At 41.8% G+C, this 21,309-nt stretch overlaps 1 protein-coding gene across 2 annotated transcripts in view; it reads left to right on the forward strand.

Annotated features, from left to right (window-relative positions):
- The window catches only part of STUM (stum, mechanosensory transduction mediator homolog), a 129,501-nt gene that overhangs the window by 106,742 nt on the left and 1,450 nt on the right, over nucleotides 1-21,309 (forward strand). Inside the window, exon 3 of one of the 2 annotated variants that reach the window (XM_089685099.1) lies at nucleotides 5,655-6,903. The exons of the other annotated variant lie outside the window; for it this stretch is intronic. Coding sequence (XP_089541225.1) covers nucleotides 5,655-5,710 — 56 coding nt within the window. The 3' untranslated portion in view covers nucleotides 5,711-6,903. Of the gene's footprint in view, nucleotides 1-5,654; nucleotides 6,904-21,309 lie in introns of those variants that run through there. 2 annotated transcript variants of the gene reach the window in all.

Consider the following 21,309-nt stretch of genomic DNA (forward strand, 5'->3'; position numbering starts at 1 on the left):
TTACCTTCTTTGCAGTGAGTTCTGTTGTTGGAATTTTAAATGTAGCAACCGAGTCACTATTAAAAGCAGTTAATGAGAGTTTGAAAAATATTACCAGGGGTTACAAAGGTTAAGAAACACACATCCATGAGCCTATGTATTGGTAGAGCCAAGGAAAGAATTTTAAAGGACAGGATTTAATTCAAAGGTCTGTTTTATTAATTATGAACAATACTAATCCATTCTTATCCTATAAAGTGAACCTTTGAATTAGATTATTTGAAATTCTTTAATTATTACTCTCAGTGCTCATCAACATTTTCTCCCAAGGCTTCACCATACTCTGATGTTATTTTTGGCCTTGGAGCTTCCTCTCAATTCTATTTCCTCCTAAGTATACAAATTATAACATTGGATCTAGACATGTGCACACTGGAAATTTTCGTTTCATTTAGGATGCATTTGTTCAAAGAAGACTAATGTTTTGTCATTTTCATTAAGTTGAACTAATTTGTTTTGGCTCCCCTCCCTCAAAGCACCTTGTCCCCATGTTGATGAGGATGAGTGCTTCTTTCCCACAACCCTGGCTCGGTGGTTGTGGGGGTACGGGAGGTGACTTGTCAGAATCTGGTAACCCTCTTTAACAAGGGAGCCCTCAGATCTCAGCCCCCTCATTCATCAAAAAAAAAAAAAAAAACCCAGAAAAGTACATAAAAACATGCACACAGTTTGTGTCTTTATTCAAATAAAATTAAATAAATAAACATGTACCCTGATTTAAATCCAGCATCAATTATGATGACCGCTGACCCGCACGAAAAAAAATCCCACCGCCTGGCAGACATGACCGGTCCCATGAAGAGACACTCACTGAATGCCAGCCACTTCTCCCCCACCGCTAAATACACATGGGGCAGGGTGACCCCCCCCCCCATATTGAGGGCATGTGGCCTGGTACGGTTCAGGAAGTGGGGAGGGCTCGTCCTTTCCTGGCCTGCTGGGCTGCATTGTCAGATAAGGGTCTGGCATAAATTTGGGGTGGAACCCATGTGATTTTAAAAAATTTTGGTGTGCGGTTCTCCTCAAAATCCCTACCAGACCCGAAGAGCCCAGTATGGATCGGGGGGGGACCCATACGCTGTTTTTTTAATTTTTTTATATTCTGCTGTCAGCCAGAGTCATGGTTGTTGAGGTCCTGGCAGCCGCCCGCTGCTTAACAACCATCTATTCACAATGAATCCAAATAAAACAAAGGAAACAAATGCATTTGTTAATTTTGGTATAACTTTTTTTTCAGATTGAATGGCATTCGTTACTATGGTGTACGTTTATCAAGCAGTAGTAAATGACTGCTGCTGAGTTCTCTGGCATTCTCGGAGGAGACAGCTCTCCTCTGAGTGCCTAATGAGGAGAGAAGCAATCTACAAACACTTTGAACTCTGGAAAATGGCTGCTGTTGCTGTAATCTCGTGAGATATAGCGAGAATGCAGCAACAAGAGATCAGCAAAACACACAGCCGTTGGTTTATTAAGCAGTGGTAAATGACCTCTGCTGAGTTGGCGGCTCTCCTCGGTACACACATAAACAATAATTAAGAAAGAAATAAATTTAAAAAAAATAAATACATATATATATATATATATATAGTTCTAAGCTGCTCTGGGGTTGTGGGGGTGTTGTGAAAGGCAGGGGAGCTTTCCCACTGCCTTGGAGGCTCCGAAGGTAGAGGAAGGAAGTCCAAAAATTTCCTCCTCAGTACTCCAGCAATTCTCTCTTCTCTCCCTGATTCTCCACCTCCACCGCTGGAGAATCTGGGAGGGAGATTTTTCACACAGATCGCCATTGAAGGGATGACATCGCTCCTTCATAAACTGGCCATTTCTGTGTCTGTCACAGATTCTCTGTGTGCTGAGAAAATCCGCAGAGAACATGTTCTCCGCTGATCATCTTTGTTTCATAAACCACTAATGTACTGAGATCAGCAGTGATCCTCAGGATCACTGCTGATATCAGTTTCATAAACGGACACCTATGTCCATTCAGAGATTCGTATACATCAAAATCTATGAAAATCAAATTTCCAGCCAAAAATCGATTCATTACGAAACAAAACTCAGATGTCCAGTTGGATTCAGCATAAGCAACCAGTAATTTAAAAAAAGACACAAGTCCAACCAGCACAGTCCCTACTACTGCCCATTAAAAGATAACATTAAATACAGCTTTTGTTGCAATATTCATTATTCAATATGCCCTCATTCTGAAGGTCAGCATCATTCAACCCACCGCTTTGAGCCAAGACTGTCCTAGACCTATCCCCAGCCTGTGATTGGGCAGGGAAAGGAAAAGTAGCACAGTGATGAGCTCATCTCTCTGTTACCCTCCCCTCTCTTTTTATTATCATGCTGCTTATTAGCACATAAACTGATTCACTCTTTCTGCTGCTTCTTCCCCTCACACTTATACTCTGCTGCAAGGATGATATGTAGTTATATTCAGGTACTTACACTGTAATAAAAAAAAGCAAATCATGTACTGAATTACACTTTGCATTATTTATTTCAGGTACTTGTATAGTGCCACCAATTTATGCAGCGCTTTACATATTTATTGTACATTCACATCAGTCCCTAACCCTCAAGGGGCGTACAATCTAAGGTCCCTAACTCACATTCATACATACACATACTAGAGACAATTTAGACAGGATCCAATTAACCTACCAGCATGTCTTTGGAGTGTGGGAGGAAACCGGTGTACCCAGAAGAAACCCATGCAGGCACAGGGAGAACATGCAAGCTCCAGGCAGGTAATGCCAGGGTTGGGATTTGAATCAACGACCCTAGTACTGCCAGGCAGAAGTGCTAACCATTTAGCCACTGTTCTGCCCATATGGTATATACAATTTTAGATATACCAAATTAGACAATGGGGTTTATTTACTAAAGCTGGAGGATGCTTAATTGAACAAGCTGAGGTTAGAAGCTGATTAGCTATCATGCACAGGTGCACCAGATTCTGAGAGAATCAATTTTAGTAAATCAACCGCAATGTCTTAGAGCGCATTAAACTAAAGTGAAATGCATATGTTCCCCGTCATACAGGGAAGGTGAGGTGCACAAAGCTCCAAAGTGCCCTACTCGGACTGACTGATAACGATCCTTGTAGCGGATGAAAAAATGCGACAAGGAGTAAAAGTAAATGTAGAAAGAGGAAAGAGAGGAGAGAAAAAAAAAGAGAAGGGAAGGAGGGAAGTGTTCGGAGTCTCTCTCAGGTTTGATAACGCCCTGCACCCTGACAACTAGGAGAGGCACATTTGCTCCTCATGCAGTGAGTAAGGTTCCAGCAAAGATTGGTCAAAGTTAGATGGCAAATAAATATCAACCCAGCTACTCAGCAGAGTAGCCTCAATTGTGCTGTGTAGCATAAATTGAATTATCCTATGTTTCACTTCAAGGATACGTAATGTAGATTTTTTCCAAGATCTATCAGTGCTCGGTTTAGTGGCAGTGGTTACATGCAAGAGGAGTTTGAATTGTGCAGACATCAAATCAAGGAGACGTTTATTAATAGTGCTATAGTCAGACAGGTAGAACTTGGGTGTCCATTAATAGAGAGAGCATGCCAAATACTTCAGTCCAAACTGAAGAGGCTACAGGGTAGGTCCACCATACTGTATATGCTGGTGGATTCCTTCATCTGGGCAACCCCTGAAACCATTTGATGAGTATGAGGGCAATATTCTGGCTGGAACTAAATACTATCTGGTTAAGAGTTTACAATATGTTTCCAGCGCTAATATGTTGATGGTGGATAATTTAATGGATTTCCAGATTTCTGTCCAATCTTCAGGCTCTAACAGGATGTCAATGTCAGCTGTTCAGTTGGAGGCATAAGCTGGTGGTACCAAATTTGGTATCAAATGGGTGTAAATCTTGGATATCAAGCCAGGCACCCAGGGAGCAAACATGCTCAAAAAATGTTTGAGACTGTAAGTCCGTTTGACCCCTAGTGTATGTGGAGAGGAAATATTTTAGTTGGAGACATCTGAATACTTCCAAATTTGGGATTTGATTTTACTCCTGTAGCAATGCAAATGATGTGAAAGGAGGTATTCATAACCAAGTGACCCAACTGATGAAGTTCAAGAGACTTCCAGATATGAAATGAGGCTGAGGCTACACTGCCTGGATAGAAGGAAGAATTATTCAAAAAAGACAAGAGGGTGCAGTCGACAGGAAATTTATAAACCATTCCACATCACCAAATAATGTTGCATAATGGGATTGGTGATTGTCTTATACTCCTTGGGGAGGAGCCAGAGGAGGTTGTCAACTACCAATGGGTCACATTCTGCTGCTTCCAGGCTGAGCCACAGGGGGTCTCTTTTACGGTGTGGTATTGGGCCAACTGGCCTGACTGAGAGGCCTGATATTATTTAGTAAAATTAGGCAAGCCAAAGCCACCATTCAAGTTTGAGAGCATGAGGACCGCCCTAGGCAACCGTGCTCTGACTGGACCCCAGATGTAAGTGTTAACCCGACATTGTAAAATCCTCAGAAAAATGCAAAGGGACTGTAACGTAAAACTCTAAAGAGGTGTAATATCTTAGTAAGCAGTGCCATTTTGACCGCCACTCTATGGCCAAGCCAGGAAACTTTCAGTGGAGACCAACTAGACATTAACGAAGTTAAATGGGCTAGCAATGCTAGATAGTTTGCTTGTGACCAGGAAGAAGGATGTGGGGTAAATTTAATAACCAAATAAGAGAGGGTATGAATGCCTATGTTTTTGCATCACATCACTTTGATATTAGCTTCATGACTTAACCTGATGATCCTCTAATCGACTTGTGCATTCTCCACCACAGATGTATCTTACTAGACTTTCCTTGCATGTTCATGCTTAAATTTTACTCATTGTCAGTGGTTACCACAGCCTTTTGTACTCTTTACATCACTATGTACTTCTGCTGCTACTTTGTAAGTTTTCTGAAAACTCAATAAAAACTAACAAACAAGAATAAACAGAAAGCTACATTAATTTGTTGCTTCTATAATTTGGCTTCAAATAACTCACCATTAACCCCTACTGTTGAATGAGCAGCTAAAACTTAAACATAACCATGGTTGTCTCCTATCACTGGCATAAATCTATAACCTTGCCATCTTCTCTGTAAAAGGAGAACCAACCAACTGACAAACAATGTAGGATCAGAATTATCATTAATGTAAATCTACTAGTAAGAGGCACACTCTGCAATGACTCCATAAAAGGTATAGAGTTCTTGCAGTGCAATATCTACAATATCTGAATTACTCAAGGATAATTTAAACAGCCTTCCAACAAGGATAATAGTGTACAAAGTACAGAAGTCTTCTAATGGATGAAACTAAAATACTCTTGTATGTATATTTCTTGTCTTTAGATAATATATGTATCTACAGAAGTAAGTACACCCCTCACATTTTTGTAAATATTTTATTATATCTTTTCATGTGACAACACCGAAGAAATGACACTTTACTACAATGTAAGTGAAAATGTCCAAATTGGGCCCAATTAGCCATTTTCCCTCCCTGGTGTCATGTGACTCGCTAGTGTTACAAGGTCTCAGGTGTGAATGGGGAGCAGATTTGTTAACTTAGGTGTTATCGCTCTCACTCTCTCATAGGTGTCACTGGAAGTTCAACATGGCACCTCATGGCAAAGAACTCTCTGAGGATCTGAAACAATAGAATTGTTGCTCTACATAAAGATGACCTAGGCTATAAGAAGATTGCCAAGACCCTGAAACTGAGCTGCAGCACAGTGGCCAAGACCATACAACGGTTTAACAGGACAGGTTCTACTCAGAACAGGCCTCGCCATGGTCGACCAAAGAAGTTGAGTGCACGTGCTCAGTGTCATATTCAGAGGTTGACTTTGGGAAATAGATGTATGAGTGATGCCAGCATTGAAGGTGGTTGAAGGGGTGGGGGTCAGTCTGTCAGTGCTCAGACCATACGTTGCACACTGCATCAAATTGGTCTGCATGGCTGTCATCCCAGAAGGAAGACTTTTCTAAGGATGATGTACAAGAAAGTCTACAAACCGTTTGCTGAAGACAAACAGACTAAGGACATGGATTACTGGAACCACGTCCTGTGGTCTGATGAGACCAAGATAAACTTATTTGGTTCAGATGGGGTCAAGCGTGTGTGGTGGCAACCATGTGAGGAGTAAAAAGACAAGTGTGTCTTGCCTACAGTTAAGCATGGTGGTGGGAGTGTCATGGTCTGGGATTGCATGAGTGCTGCCGGTACTGGGGAGCTACAGTTTATTGAGCGAACCATGAATGCCAACATGTACTGTGACATACTGAAGCAGAGCATGATCCCCTCCCTTCGGAGACTGGGCCGCAGGGCAATATTCCAACATAACGACCCCAAACACACCTCCAAGATGACAACTGCCTTGCTAAAGAAACTGAGCGTAAAGGTGATGGACTGGCCAAGCATGTCTCCAGACCTAAACCCTATTGAGCATCACTGGGGCATCCTCAAACGGAAGGTGGAGGGGTGCAAGGTCTCTAACATCCACCAGCTCCGTGATGTCGTCATGGAGGAGTGGAAGAAGACTCCAGTGGCAATCTTTGAAGCTCTGGCGAACTCCATGCCCAAGAGGGTTAAGGCAGTGCTGGAAAATAATGGTGGCCACAAAATATTGACACTTTGGACCCAATTTGGACATTTTCACTTAAGGGTGTACTCACTTTTGTTGCCAGCGGTGTAGACATTAATGGCTGTGTGTTGAGTTATTTTGAGGGGACAGCAAATTTACACTATTATACAAGCTGTACACTCACTACTTTACATTGTATCAAAGTGTAATTTCTTCAGTGTTGTTACATGAAAATATATAATAAAATATTTACAAAAATATGAGGGGTGTACTCACGTCTGTGAGATACTGTATACATACTTAAGTCAGCCATAAATTGTGCAATGTTCTTTTCTGCTGCCACGGTTGCAGGAAAGAAAATTGCTCTATATTCCATCAACAGTCAGTGTTGATGGGGGAATCCCTCCCACAGCACTTTTGTTTTGTCCCGGCAGGAGGGTGGGGGAGCCATCCCTGCTGGGAGAACACACAGTGATTATTGTTAGTGGCTATAGCTGTTGTCAATAATTGCATGAAAACTCCGACAGGCTGGTTGTACCCAGGTTCAATCAGCCTGCCCATACATGAGTCAAATCTTGGCTGGTCCCTGCTGAACCAGCTGTTATTTGAATTGTTTATGGCTGGCTTTGAGCTGACTAAGGCAAAATGTCCAAATACACAATATGGTTAAAAGTTTGTGAACTCCTGACCATCACACCTACTATATAGCCAAAATTCTGTGGATGCCCCATTGAAGGGTACTGGTAATACTTCATCATACAAAAAAAACCATATTGAACAATTGTGCAATTGTGAAAAGTTTGGGGAAGGGCTTGTTCTGTTTTGACTGTACCCTGTTCACAAAGCTCTAAAAATGGTTTGGTGAGGAGGAACTTAAGCAGCCTGCATAGAGCTCTGACCTCAACCCTGCTGAACACCTTTGGGTTGAATTGGAACACTGCATGCCAATTATTCTCATCCAACTTTAGTACTTGACCTCACAAATGCTCTTTTGGCTAAAAGGGCACAAAATCCCATAGATACACTCCACAATCTTGGGGAAAACCTTTCCTAAATAGTGGGGCGAGTTATAGCCAACTCCATAATTATACTCATGGGTTTGGAATGGGATGTCCAACATGCTCATGTGTGATGGCCAACAAGCTCATGTGTGATGGTCAACAAGCTCATGTATGATGGTCAAGTGTCTAAAGCCTTTGACCATATAGTGTATTTGCATTGTGAAAAAAAAATTTGTTTGACTTTGCACTCCTATTCAACACCTGAAAGTTTTAACGCTCACCAATCTGACTTGAATCAAGATGAGCCATACACACATTCCTCTGCTTTCCGGAGAAAAAGTTTCCCTTGCAGACTGGGCTATGTACATCCACATCCACACGTGGAGCTCACAGAAACCGATAATTGGGAGGAGAGTATTCCTCGAGTGTGATTGAGGGGTTTTTATTGATGCAGTTGGACAGGTTTCTCAGGATCCATGTCAAGTAGAGTTAAGAAATGTACAGAGTGGGGAGTCTCTAGACAGTGTTCCTCAACCTTGTTACCTTTGAGGAACCTCTGGCAAAAAGTTTGAGTTCTTGTGGAACCCCTGAAATAATGTTCACATCTACAGCTCAAGGAACATTGGTATGATTAGTGAGCTGTTGATAATAACAATTATTTTTAGAAATAGCATTAAATAAAAGAATAAATATTAAAACGTATCTATTTAATGGGAAACTTGTGCTTTCTTTTTTCTTTAGAGATACTCCATTTTGGGTCCAACTTGAGATGAGGTGTGTGTGTTGGGGGGGAGGGGGGGCAGCAGGGAAGGGTACAGGGGCTCAGGAGGGCACACTACATGAGGAGGGAGCAGGGCAAATTACATGGAAGCAGGGCACATGAGGCGGGAGCAGGGCACATTACATGGGACAGAGCATAGGGCACATAACATTAAACATGGCACATTACACGGGACAGAGCACGGAGCTTGTTACATGGGACAGGGCACATTATATGTAACATAGCACATTACATGGGACAGAGCATGTTAGATGAGACAAGGCACGTTACATGGGACAGAGCACATTACATGGGACAGGGCACATTACATGGGACAGGGCACGTTACATGGGACAATGCACATTACTTGGGACAGGGCACAAAACATAAGATAGAGCACACCGTACATTATATAGGACATAGCATGTTGCATGGGACTGGGCACTTTAAATAGGAAAGAGCACAGAGCACATTAAATGGGACAGGGCATATTACATGGGATAGGGCACTTTACATGGGACAGAGTACAAAGCACATTACATGGGACAGAGCACTTTACATGGGACAGAGCACAGAGAACTTTACATGGGACAGAGCACATTACATGGGACAGAGCATGTTACATGGGACAGGGGACTTTACATGGAAAAGAGTACATTACATGGGACAGGGCACATAGCATGGGATAGACTGTTGGGCATATTGTGGGGGACACAGTTGGGCTCACTTCAGTACTGGCTTTCTTTTTCTTTTACCGGCTTCAGAGGCAGCTGTTCTCAGTCCCCCAGTGGTACGCTGTTCCCCGGCGGCCTCCCTCTTCCTATCCTGTCCATCCCAAATGATGTCACATACAAGCACCCAGGATGGACAGGAGTGGAGGAGGGCCGGCTGGGAACAGTGTGCTACAGCCAATTGTATGACAGCAGCTTCCCTGCCTATTTCTTCATGTGTCCTAGAGATCTACCTGTCAGAGCCCCTGGGGACCTCTCATGGAACCTCGGCTGAGAAACACTGCTCTAGATAAATAATTGCAGGATATGAACACTGGAGTCTCAGCCTATAGGCTGTTTATGAACTTGAGGACCAGAGCTGAGGACTGGCCACTAGGGAAACTTGTGTTGTAAACACAAACCCCTTGATTGTTTTTTTTTACATGTGTCCTTTGACGATCTCTAAGGTCTATGCTGTTCACAGATTTTTTGCTGACTATGCCTACAGAGTCACCAGCTTTGCTTGACCCACTTTTCTCAGTTTCCCTTGTGAGCTTCCGTCCACAAACATCATTCAACCACAGGAGACATACAGTACCCTGCTTGATCTGCAGCCTTTAGGCAGATGGCTAAATCTCCTCCCCAGAGCTTCAGCATGTTTTGCCAGGGGCTGTCTGAGTAGAGATTTCTATTTTTTTTTTTTAATGAGCCTCTGGTGTCCCCTTATACTGGCATATTCTCATTTACTCCCTTCTGGAATGAGCAGAAGGGGGGAGAGGGACATTACCTACATTTTAATAGCAGAAGACATCCAGTTACATTTTACTGTGTAAACTCAGATCTTTTTTTAGCTGTGTGTGTCAGGAAATTATCATACAGAATGTGAACAGATTCCTTTCTGTGTTGTGAAAACAAAAAAGGTCATTCTCTGGCATATAAACTGAAGAGGCTGGTAGATGCTGTGCTCTGCCGGGCTTTTCAGCTCTGCAGGAGCCTGTCTCATCCATCAATGAACTGTGAATTATTTTTGTTAGCATCCTAATTCAGAATGAATTAGCCAAACATTTGGCACTAAATTTACATTTATTTAGTTTTACTCTGATGGATGTCAGGATAACGCATCTGTGCAGCGATACATCATCGGATTACCTCTGTTTACACTAAAAAGCAACTTTTAGATTCTTCTTGGGTGGCAATTAAAGATGTATAGAGACAATAAGGAATCAATCTGCTCAATCTGGCCATTTATGTTCATGTTTGTAGCCACTTCCGTTGACCCCCCCATTCCCCACTTTCACTGTCTGCCACCTCTCACTGGGAAAACGTAGATGTCTGTAAGAAGGTCTTTTGTTAAGAATAGTGTTTAGAGGCTAGGTTCTGTATGCTTTTGTCTTTTATTCCCCCCCACCCTAGCAGTGTGCACTCACCTACCCTTTGCTCTCCACCCTGCAGTCAGTGCCAGTATCTGAAGGATCACCTAGTACTTCCAGGTATACAGTGGAGTGGAGTGCCCTTCTAGTCACCATGCTCAGAGGCAGGCATGGGCCTCTTTATCATCTTTCCTTATAATCCCCTTGGTTCCCGAAATCCCCTAGACTCCTTGACACACTTTTGACTGAGTCCCACACTCTTCATCTCAGAGAGCACCCAATAAGACAGAGGTGGCTGGGCATGTGATCTGCAGCCAAATGAACGGTTCTCCACTGTTGGGCAACTAGGCAGAAGTCCTTCTTTGCAGCATGTTGGCAGGCTTTTCTAATTTGGCTGAAGAGAATTTACTGTAGAAGGAAGGGCAGTACTGATCACAGGTTGGGTTTAGATTTGCATGGCTACGCACTTGCACAAATTGTGATTTAAAGTTTTTTGCAGGTGGTTTGTTAAAGGGGTATTGTTAGCCATATTTTGGGGATTGTCCAGCCTAGATGAGTGTGAAGAAGCATTTAAGGTTGGGTATACATGGGCCGAATATCTGTAGTGTATGCATACCCTTTGCCATTCTGATCCTGTTTGCATTGTATATCCCACTCTGCACCTATGTATTGTGGTGCTACCCGCAGTATATGATACAGGTTCTTTCCCAAGACAGTGCAAGGCTGCCAGGCATGCAGCAACAGTCCATCCACTCTGGCTCAATAAACAGCCAAAGTTTATTTGTTAGTAGAACTTGGGATTTAGGGTGATGCAGGATACTCCAAAACGAAATATATTGCTAGTAGAGGACACCTCCCACTTAGTAGCAGTAGTACTAGTGTAGGTAGACTTTAAATAGTCCACGATTCATGACTGGAGACCATGAAAAAGAGGGAATACAAATGAAGGTGAACTTGAATGGGCCACATGGCTGGGGACCCTAAGTCAGCTCTAGTTCAGATATAGAGACTCTACTCACAAGATCCTGGTCCAGAAGTCCAGCCTCCAGTCCAAAAAGGGGTGTCCCAGGACAAACAATCCCCCTCCTATCAGCTCACGGATCCATCCCCACAGGGGAAAAAAGACAATCAGGGCACCAGACTATTTAACAGCAACCCAGCCACCATCTGGGCACACCTCCTCAGGGACTGGCTAGGCCCTACTAAATATTCAGACTGGGTATTTGAATTCTCCCTATCTAAGCTTTAGCTCTAGCTAGCTCTAGCTTCTTCTAGAGGCAGGGGGAAGCAATCAAACACCCAGCTTGTGAAACTCCGAACAGCCCAAACTAAACAATTCCTGCTCTTGCGAATACAGCAGAAGCCCAAAAGCTAAATTTACCTAACAGCCTAACTAGGAGAGCGTTACATCAGTATACTTGAAATTACAGTTACCCACTGTCTAAACATTCACTCATTGCTCATCCTGTTATAGGAGCATCATGTACACCAAGGATATTGAATTCAAATTCAAGGAGATCCAGTCACTAAAATTTTTTTCTGGCCGAGGTCCGAATAGGGTGTGCCCATCAGTCTTCCCCCTTACATTAGGTGTCACCATCAGAGTGCAACTTTACATCATGTATTCCCATCACATCAGGTGTGCCCATCAAAGTGCCCCTTTACATCAGTTGTCCCCATCAGAGTGCTCCTTTACATCAGGTATCCCCATCACATTGCCACCGTACATCAGATATTCCCATCAGAGTGCCCCCTTACACTCAAAGTACCTCTTTCTATCATATTTCCCCATCAGAGAGCCCCTTTACATCATATTCTCCATCAGAGTGCCCCTTTCCATTACATGTGCCCATCAGAGTGCCCCTTTCCACAGTATGTACCCATTTGTGCCCCCTTAACATAAAATGTGCCTGTCAGCGTGCCCCTTAACATAAAATAAGGGGCATGCTGATGGGCATATTTTATGTTAAGGGGTACTCTGATGGGCACATTTATATTAAGGGGCGCTCTGATGGGCACATGTTATGTTAAGGGGCACTCTGATGGGCACATTCTATGCACACAGACAAGCACAGATTTACTTGAAAGCCCATCTCTAAACCTAAGTCTGGCTAAAAACGGAATTTTTTCCAGTTTGTATTTATTTATTTTCGCTGTTTGAGTCCCATTGAGCAGATTTCTCTTTACTTCCTGTACTGTAGATACAACATAAAGTGCAAGGAAATCTCTCCAGTCTGAGAGAACGTCACCCAAACTGCTTTCACTGTTACTGATTCTTTTTACCTCCTGTTCCAATGATGACTATAACATTTTGGATTTCCCTTCACTTTGTTTGGCTGTGATAATGGTCAGCACTGGGCAAATAGAGAGTAAGGCTCCGTTCACATATATGCATTTTGCATTTGATGCTTTCTCCAATGTTTTTTTGAAGCGTTTTTGACACGTTTTTACCGTGTTTTGCATTAAGTTCAACTCTTTTTTTTTTTGTTAAAGTGGAAATTTTTTTGTTGCTGGACAGAATAAAAATGCAAAACGCAAAACATGGCAAAGTTCACTTCCATACATTTCAGCAGCTTCTTCATTGAACTGTATTGTAGCAAAAACCTACTTTTTGCTTTCAAAAAGTCCCTAACCCTTCCCAAAGACGCAGCAGCTCAACAAAGCATAGATGTGAACATGTCCCATAGGAAACCATGTTAACCACTTCCCGTCCACCCTATAGCAGAAGTACCATTACAGGGCGGCACAGGTGCACAAAATCACGTATATATGTGATTTTGCATTTCCGGGTAGGGGGCGCGCGCGTGCCCTACCCGCCACATCATTTGTGGCCTCAGTTTTCAATCACCAGGTCCAGACTGGTGATTACTCGCTGGCACCCGGTGATTGCCGAGCATCTCCAATGGGGGAGAGAAAACAAAACAGTTCTCTCCCCTATCAGCTCCTGCACACTGCACAGCACAGCCATGCAAAGCAGTATGCTTACAGTGAAGCACTAACACAGCCCAGTACGCAAAACAGCACACAGTTAACCCTTTGATCGCCCCACATGTTAACCCCTTCGTGCCCAGTGTCAGTGCTTTTTATTAGCACTGATCACTGTATTGGTGTCACTGGGGATGTCAGTGATACCAGGTCAGTTCCCCCCAGTGTCAGAATGCCCGCCGCAGTCCTGCTATAAGTCGCTGATTGCCGCCATTACTAGTAAAAATAAAAAATAAAATAAATCCCAGTATATATACCGCCATTTGTAAACACTATAACTTTCACTTATACCAATTAATTTACACATATTGGGATTTTTTTAAATTATTATTATTATACAGGATTTATATCGCGCCAACAGTTTGCTCAGTGCTTTACAATATAACGGGAGACAATACAGCAACAATACAGTTCAATACAAGAAGGATTTCAGGGCCCTGCTCCTTGGAGCTTACAATCTAGGCAAAGACAAGTAGCAGAATACATTTTGGCCTAAATTTATGATGAAATTTGATTTTTTTAAATTGTTTTCCTGGACATGTTAGCAAAAAGTCAAAAATGTTTTTTTTCTCAAAATTTTCTTTTTTTTTTTATAGCACAAAAAATAAAAATTGACCAGGCTATCAAATACCACCGAAAGAAAGCTCTATTTGTGGGAAAAAAAGACGTACATTTCATTTGGGTGCAGTGTTGCATGACCGCGCAATTGTCAGTTAAAGTAACGTAGCACTGTAAAGCAAAAAATGGCCTGGACAGGAAGGGGGGTAAATCCTCAGGAGGGCAAGTGGTTAAGTGGACTGTAGTGCGTTTCTGCAAAAAGCACCAAAAATCACATTGGTGTGAATGGAGCCTAAAACTCCACAGCAACGTCACAGCAATAAAATTATTTCACACTCCAAAAAAATGCTCTTGTTATGAATTGTATTGTAACTGTACGGTCACAATTTATTACAATAAAATACCAAATAATAATAATAGTAAATTTTTAGGCTTCAAATACATTTCATGCTTCAATTATAATTTATATTCAATTATATTGACCCCAGCGGATGGCTCTTTCCCATAATTCAGTAGTGTATTTAGGTTTTGTGCTGCCCTAGGCGACACAAAAATCATCCCACCCCCCCTCAGAGTTAGTCTGACATTGACCAACAACACCCCTGCCCCCCGCCCCCCCCCCTCCCAAGAGAGCCTTCCACTACCACTGCCCCCCATACACCAGCCACCATCCGCCACGGCAAGTCAAAGAAAGACACTCGTCTTCACAGCTCTGGATATCCCTGGCAACAAGAATGGGGTAGTGCATACACTGTCATGAAACCCACAGCCTCTCTTGGAACCCACCAGGTCCCCATGCCGCGTGTGTCCCTTCTTCCGTCCCTTCTTCCTAGGGGAAGTGCTTCCCCCCTGAAAAATGCTACCCTAGGCAAATGCCTTGTTTGCCTTGTGGTAAATACACCCCTGCCATAATTGCTGTACCCAAGCCAGTATAATCCATCAGCAGTTAAAGAATATTTATTTTAAAGTACTTTTGATCCTGAAAGGAATGCAGTAATCTTATCACATCCTGTGAACCAGGGGTGGACTGACCATTTGGAAAATCGGGCACTGCCCGAGGGCCCGGGGTCAGTAGGGGGCCCCATGAGATGCCCCTGGTACCTTTTTCTCAGGCTTTTTTGAGTTTGGCCAAAGACACAGGGGCCCCATGATCCGCTATTGCCGAGGGGCCCCATGAGTTGTCAGTCCGCCCCTGCTGTGAACTGATGTGAAATCTCTAACAATGTTATTTTTCTTCCATGCTATGGAGATAAAGAGAAGAGGACGTGTTTGTAGTCTAAGCCTAGGGTGAAAACGCTGCTCCTCTATAGATATAGACAGTGATTGAGCACCCTAGGTTAGGAAGTGTGTTACTTGCAGGGTACTGTGTCCTCAGTATTACTACATTGCCATGTGACTGCGGGGGACATACTGAAGCCGCACTTACAATGGCAGAACCCTGCAACACCACTATGGGGATTTTTACTATCAGCATTGTGAGAGCTTTTGTATCCTGCAGCAAGTTTGGTTAGGAATGCCAGTGCTCACTGCCAGACTGAATGCCAATTAAAGTGCATTAATATCACAGCATTGTAGCACTTTGCCTAATGCTGCTAATGATGGGATTAATGCTAATTACTTTAAGTCCAACAGCAGGCAGACACTATTTTCCTTTTATTTTGTGTATTTAGGAGCAGACAATGGCTGACCAGACTGAGAATGCTCAGACTCCTACCTGATTCTGTTTTGTATTTATTTTTTTCCCTAGGGAACCTAAAATGCTTTTTGTTCAATTTTATTTTTCATTTTTTTAATTTTATTTCATGTTTGTTTTTATTGTTTTCCTTAAAGAGGACCTTCTATTCTGAAAAATTAAAATCAGTCAGACACAGCAATAAATATTAAAATGACAATAAAATTACATCTTTACATGTCTTCTTTTGCTGCTGCATTTTGGCCAGCATTATTTAGATTCCATGCCGCCATCTTGGATTTACTTTCTGGTTTTCAAAGCCTGCATCTTGGAGACATGCTGCTAAATTTAATGCATGTGCTGAATGAGAACTAGCTGCCCTGATTTTGTTTACTTCTTGCCATGGTGTCCTGTATGCAGACGTGAAATATTGTGAGATTTCAGAATTTGCAGTCCTGCAGCATTCTGGGATGTGGCAATGTATCCCAGGATGGTGTGGGCAAAGAAGGGACTATGTCACTGTCACCCAGGAAATTAAAATTGTGAGTAGTATAGAAACAGCTATTTAGAAAATGAAAATAAAAAAAAGAAGCAAATAATTATTTTTTTAAATGATTTTTGTGAATTTTTTAATTTATTAAATAAACGTATTACAGGATGCATCCATGGCAAAGCATGATGGGTATTCCTATTAACCTTTGTTCTGTCTGTGTTTGGAGAGATGGAGGGGTGCGTGTCCTTCCTCTGAGTTATTAAGCTGTCTAATTTTAGCACAACTGCTGTAAACAAGAGCCATCAAAAACCATAGACTTCCTGGCTGGAGATGGTAACGGTTAGTCCTCATCAGGGGCTGACTGACCATTTGGAAACTCGGGCACTGCCCAAGGGCCCAGGGTCAGTAGGGGGCCCCATGAGATGCCCCTGGTACCTTTTTCATAGGCTTTTTTGAGTTTTGGCAAGGACACAGGGGGCCCCATGATCCCCTATTGCCCGGGGGCCCCATCAGTTGTCAGTCCGCCCCTGGTCCTCATGCACACTGGATGTTTTTACAGTGGCTATTTTTGGCTTTTGGTTTTTTTTTCTACAGTCAGTAAACCTCAGCATGTTATCCTATGTGTTCATGCACACATAGGCTGTAATCAGCGCTTTGTAGCTGGAACCCCCCCCTCCCCCCCGCAGAACTAGTTCTGAATGAACTCAGTTATTACTGTATCTAAAAATTTTGACATATTGGGGGAGATTTATTCAAACCGGTGCACTCAAATTCTGGAGCAGCTCTACATAGGAGTCAATCAGCTTCTAACTTCAGCTTTTTCAATCAAGCTTTGGCAATAAGACCCCGGTCACACCAGGTGCAACTTGGCATGCGATTTGCCATGCCATGCAACTTGCAAATCTCATGGCAAGTCGCATCCTATTGTCCACATTTACAGCGGACATATTGGTGCGATTCCGACTTGGTCGGAGCCGCAGCCATTTCTAAAGCAGTGCATGTGCTACTTTAGGTGTGACTTGCATAGACATCTGTGTGTTGCAAGCCACAGATGTCCTGCAAGTCGCACCTCAAGTCTGAATACCATCACTGGACTTTACTGGAATTCGCACAATTTCAAATTCGGATCGGTGTGACCGGGGTGTAAAACCTGGAAGCTGATTGGGTTCTATGCAGAGCTGCACCAGATTTTGCACTTTCCAGTTTTTGTAATAAACTCCTATTATTCTCAGAACTCTGAGTTATTATCTCAGATTGGTTTTTAAATCTCAAATTTTTTTTTAAATCTCAAACTTTTATTGATATATCTTCTCAAATAGTTTTTTTTACTGACTACAGTGCATACATACACTATCTACCCGATTAAAAAATAACTAAAACATTTTATTTCCTTTGGAATCTAATAAAGAAAATGAACGGGCAATAACTGTCTTTTGAGGTTTTTTATTTAATGAAAATCATCTTTTTAAAGTGTATACATGTTGTGAGGCCTTTCTTCTCTTTACAGTTTGTAATATTATATGTGCAAATAAAATTCTATATGCCCATAGCGGCAGTTATATTTGCCAATTGCATAGGCAGCATTTACTTCCCACTTAGTAATACAGCACAAATATTTTGTTACCTGTTTCTATTATATCAAGACAAAACTATTTGTGTGCTTTGCTCTTCTCATTCTATCAGTACACACCTTTCTGTCTTCTCAGTGCAGTCTTGTGTGGTTTGTCTTGTAATGGGTTTTGTCTCAGCTGTCATTCACCTAGGGTACTGACTGAGGTGTCTGACATAGAGTGCACCACTAGAGGGAGACAGATCTGCACGTGTACATGTGGCATAGCATATAAGTAAAGTATAAAAGTTATATTCAAAATTACTTTCAGAAAACCTTAAAGGAGAAGTACATGCAAAGCTCTTTTGGCTGTAATTCTCCTATGGATCACAGGAGTGCAGTTGGTTTGCACTCCTGTGTCCCGTTTTTGATAAAGATGAATTAACCCTTTAACCAAAGAATAGTTAGAAGAAACTGTTTGCATCACCTATGTTAACTCATCATTCTTTTTCCTCTCTTTTGCATGCCTTTCCCTGATAACCTGAATGCTCAGTATCACAAGGTAGGTGTTTGGATACTTTACCATTTTAAAGAACTGTGGTTTAAAGCTGTCCTTTTGCTGAAATTTAAAGCCGAAGTCCGGGCACAAAACTTATATTTACATTTGTTCCTTAATAGCCACAGTATATATCACTAGCACTAAATGCCTTTGTAAACCCAGATATTACCTTGTAAATGTAGCAGTGACAGCAACGCTGAGCTACTCATAGACAGTGCAAAGAGAAGAGCTGTGGGAGGGACCCAGTAAGTCCATCCACAAAAGGCTGGCTGCAGAAAACTACAGGAGACAAGACTAGTCTAAGCAAATACTGAAACCAAATGGACTTTAATGGTGCTTCAAGGATCCACAGAAAAAATAAATAAATAAATATATATATGTGTATATATATATATATATATATATATATATATATATATATATATATATGCACATATACACACACACACACAAAATGTTATTTAATAAAATATGTTAAGAGTTTTACAGATTAAAACCTTTCCTGTACATCATATTAACTGTAAACAGAGATATACAGTATATCTCTCATTCCCTTTTACAACTGAATCTCCCTAGGAACCCAAAAATTGATCAGTTGATATTCCGAGTATGCATTTGGCATTAAATTGTATATTGTCAAAGGGTATGCAAAGGGAGAATTCCTGCATATTTCTACACGTTTCACTGCACATAACAGCTTGTTCAGGAGAGAGGCAGATGTGATAGATCTAGAATTGAACATAAGACAATAAATAATACATCATAAATACAAATGATCAAAAGCAACATAAAAAAAAGAAAAACAATGGATTTTACTAACAAATTAGTAGTACTCTTTGCTGTTAAAAACAGAACCCCATGGATAGGTGAAGGCCAATAGCACTGGGCCCTACGGGGAGGTGGGCACAGGGGCTTTTTAGAGGGGTTGACCATGAAAGGGAAAAAGAGTAGATATAAAACTGCCTAGTATACAAAAGTGTCACAGAAAGTTTACAAAAGTGTCAGCTGGCTCCTATATAGAGGGTTGGTGTTATTATTGCCTATACCTGCCCTTTGGGTATGTCATATGACGTCAGCGTCTTTTGTAGGCTGATAGTAAATAACAGTGTAGCGCTAAATCCCAAACAAAATTAATACAACAAAAATAATATACCGGTACATGAAAAGATTATACTATCTCATAAAACCATGTGCAATATCATGTAGTGCTGTCACAACATGTATGTATTCCCAAAACAAACAAGTTAATTGAAATAAGTCCAATAAGTCCTCCAAAAGAAGTGCAGTGCTGAGAAATCTTCACAAAAAAAACCACCCGGTGTCAGTGAGACGTGCAGAAAAAGTCAGCAGCTTACCAGATAGCATAGGCCATTATAAAGCAAACAGTCTAACAGCGCTTTTGGGGTTGTTCCGGCCACCCTCATGCCAATGGACTGTCAGTTCTGCAAACCCTGGGTCCATAGTAACCCTCAATAGCTCTCAAAAGTAAAGAAACACAGGACCAGCCCATATTGTAAAACCGTGTATAACTGCTTTAATAATCAGATAAAAGTAGTACACTCACATTGCATAAAAACAGCACCATCACTCTCAGGAATGTACAGCGTTCCCGTGGGCTGCTTCAGATTCATCTAGTCCTCTAATAGTACATGATGACGTCACTCCCATAAGCCCCATCGATGCGTTTCGTCACAGATGACGGTGTCCCGGGGAAGGGCAATGGCCTGTGGTATCTGGTGCTTTCTCTGCACTTATCACTGACTCCGGATATTATTTTGTGAAGATTTCTCAGCACTGCACTTCTTTTGGAGGACTTATTGGACTTATTTTGATTATCTTATGTTTGTTTTGGGAACACATACATGTTGTAACAGCACTTCATGATATTGCAAATGGTTTTATAAGATATAATCTTTTCATGTATATTATTTTTGTTGTATTAATTTTGTTTGGGATTTAGCACTACATTTTACTTACTTTTTATTGACCTATTTGCTATTTTACGCTTAGTATCACGTTTCCTCAGTGTTAGCAGCTTTACTAAGAGGTGGAGATTATATCTTAAGTGCAGAGGTTTTTCTTATATTATTGTCTTTTATAGTCTGACAAGATCATTGTGACACTTCTGTATACTAGGCAGTTTTATATCTACTCTTTTCTCTTCATAGTCTCCCCAGTTCTTCAATGTGTTCACAAATGTCTGACACAGATCAGCTCCGGCTACAGCCCTTCACCATGTGTTTTGCTCCAAACTACAATGTTGCAGATTGATCACTGAGGTAGAGGAGATTGAGGAAATGCTTCCTCCAGACCAATGACATCATCAAAGCCAATAAATTGGAGCTTGAGGATGGCTTTTTATTAATAGAGTTGGTATAAAGAGTAAATGCAAGCGCAATCGCGTATTGATCTTATAAAAGCAGCTAGCATAAAAGGTAAACCTCAACACCTCAAAAGAATCAAATAAATAAATATGCAGCGCTAAAGGTATATAATATAACAATGCATATAGGAACGATTGATATAGCCATATTATGTGATAAGAGTCCCATGATATTATTATGAAGGTTCAATAAAGATTGTATCCAAAGACTATAGTAGGTTCTCCGTGACTTGTAATATGAGTGCCAGGATCTGGTAAGGTGATGCACTTACCAGAGATACATATAATATGAGCGTTCTATGTATAATGATGAAGACATCTGGGTCTGGTCAGCGGCTGTGGTGTCATCAGGCTCAACCGTGAACATACAGGGTGGAATCTCGCATTCTGGGTCACACTCCGCTCATCGACTCATCACACAGCCTAGGATACTGGCTCCACACTCCCAAAAGGGCTCCACCTTGTGAGGCTCGCAATAAGCCAGGACAAAGAATGGTTCTAATAGTGTAGTACCGTTTTTATTAGGTTGTGTAACAAATCCAAAGAAAAAAGATATAACTCACATAAAGGTCAAATAGGTGGCCTTCCCGGCGGCCATGTACAGCAAGGCGTCAAAACTGGAGGGC

This window comes from Staurois parvus, unplaced genomic scaffold (genome assembly GCF_062004578.1).
Source record: "Staurois parvus isolate SC_StPar_1 unplaced genomic scaffold, SC_StPar_1.0 ptg000362l, whole genome shotgun sequence".
NCBI lineage: Eukaryota > Metazoa > Chordata > Amphibia > Anura > Ranidae > Staurois > Staurois parvus.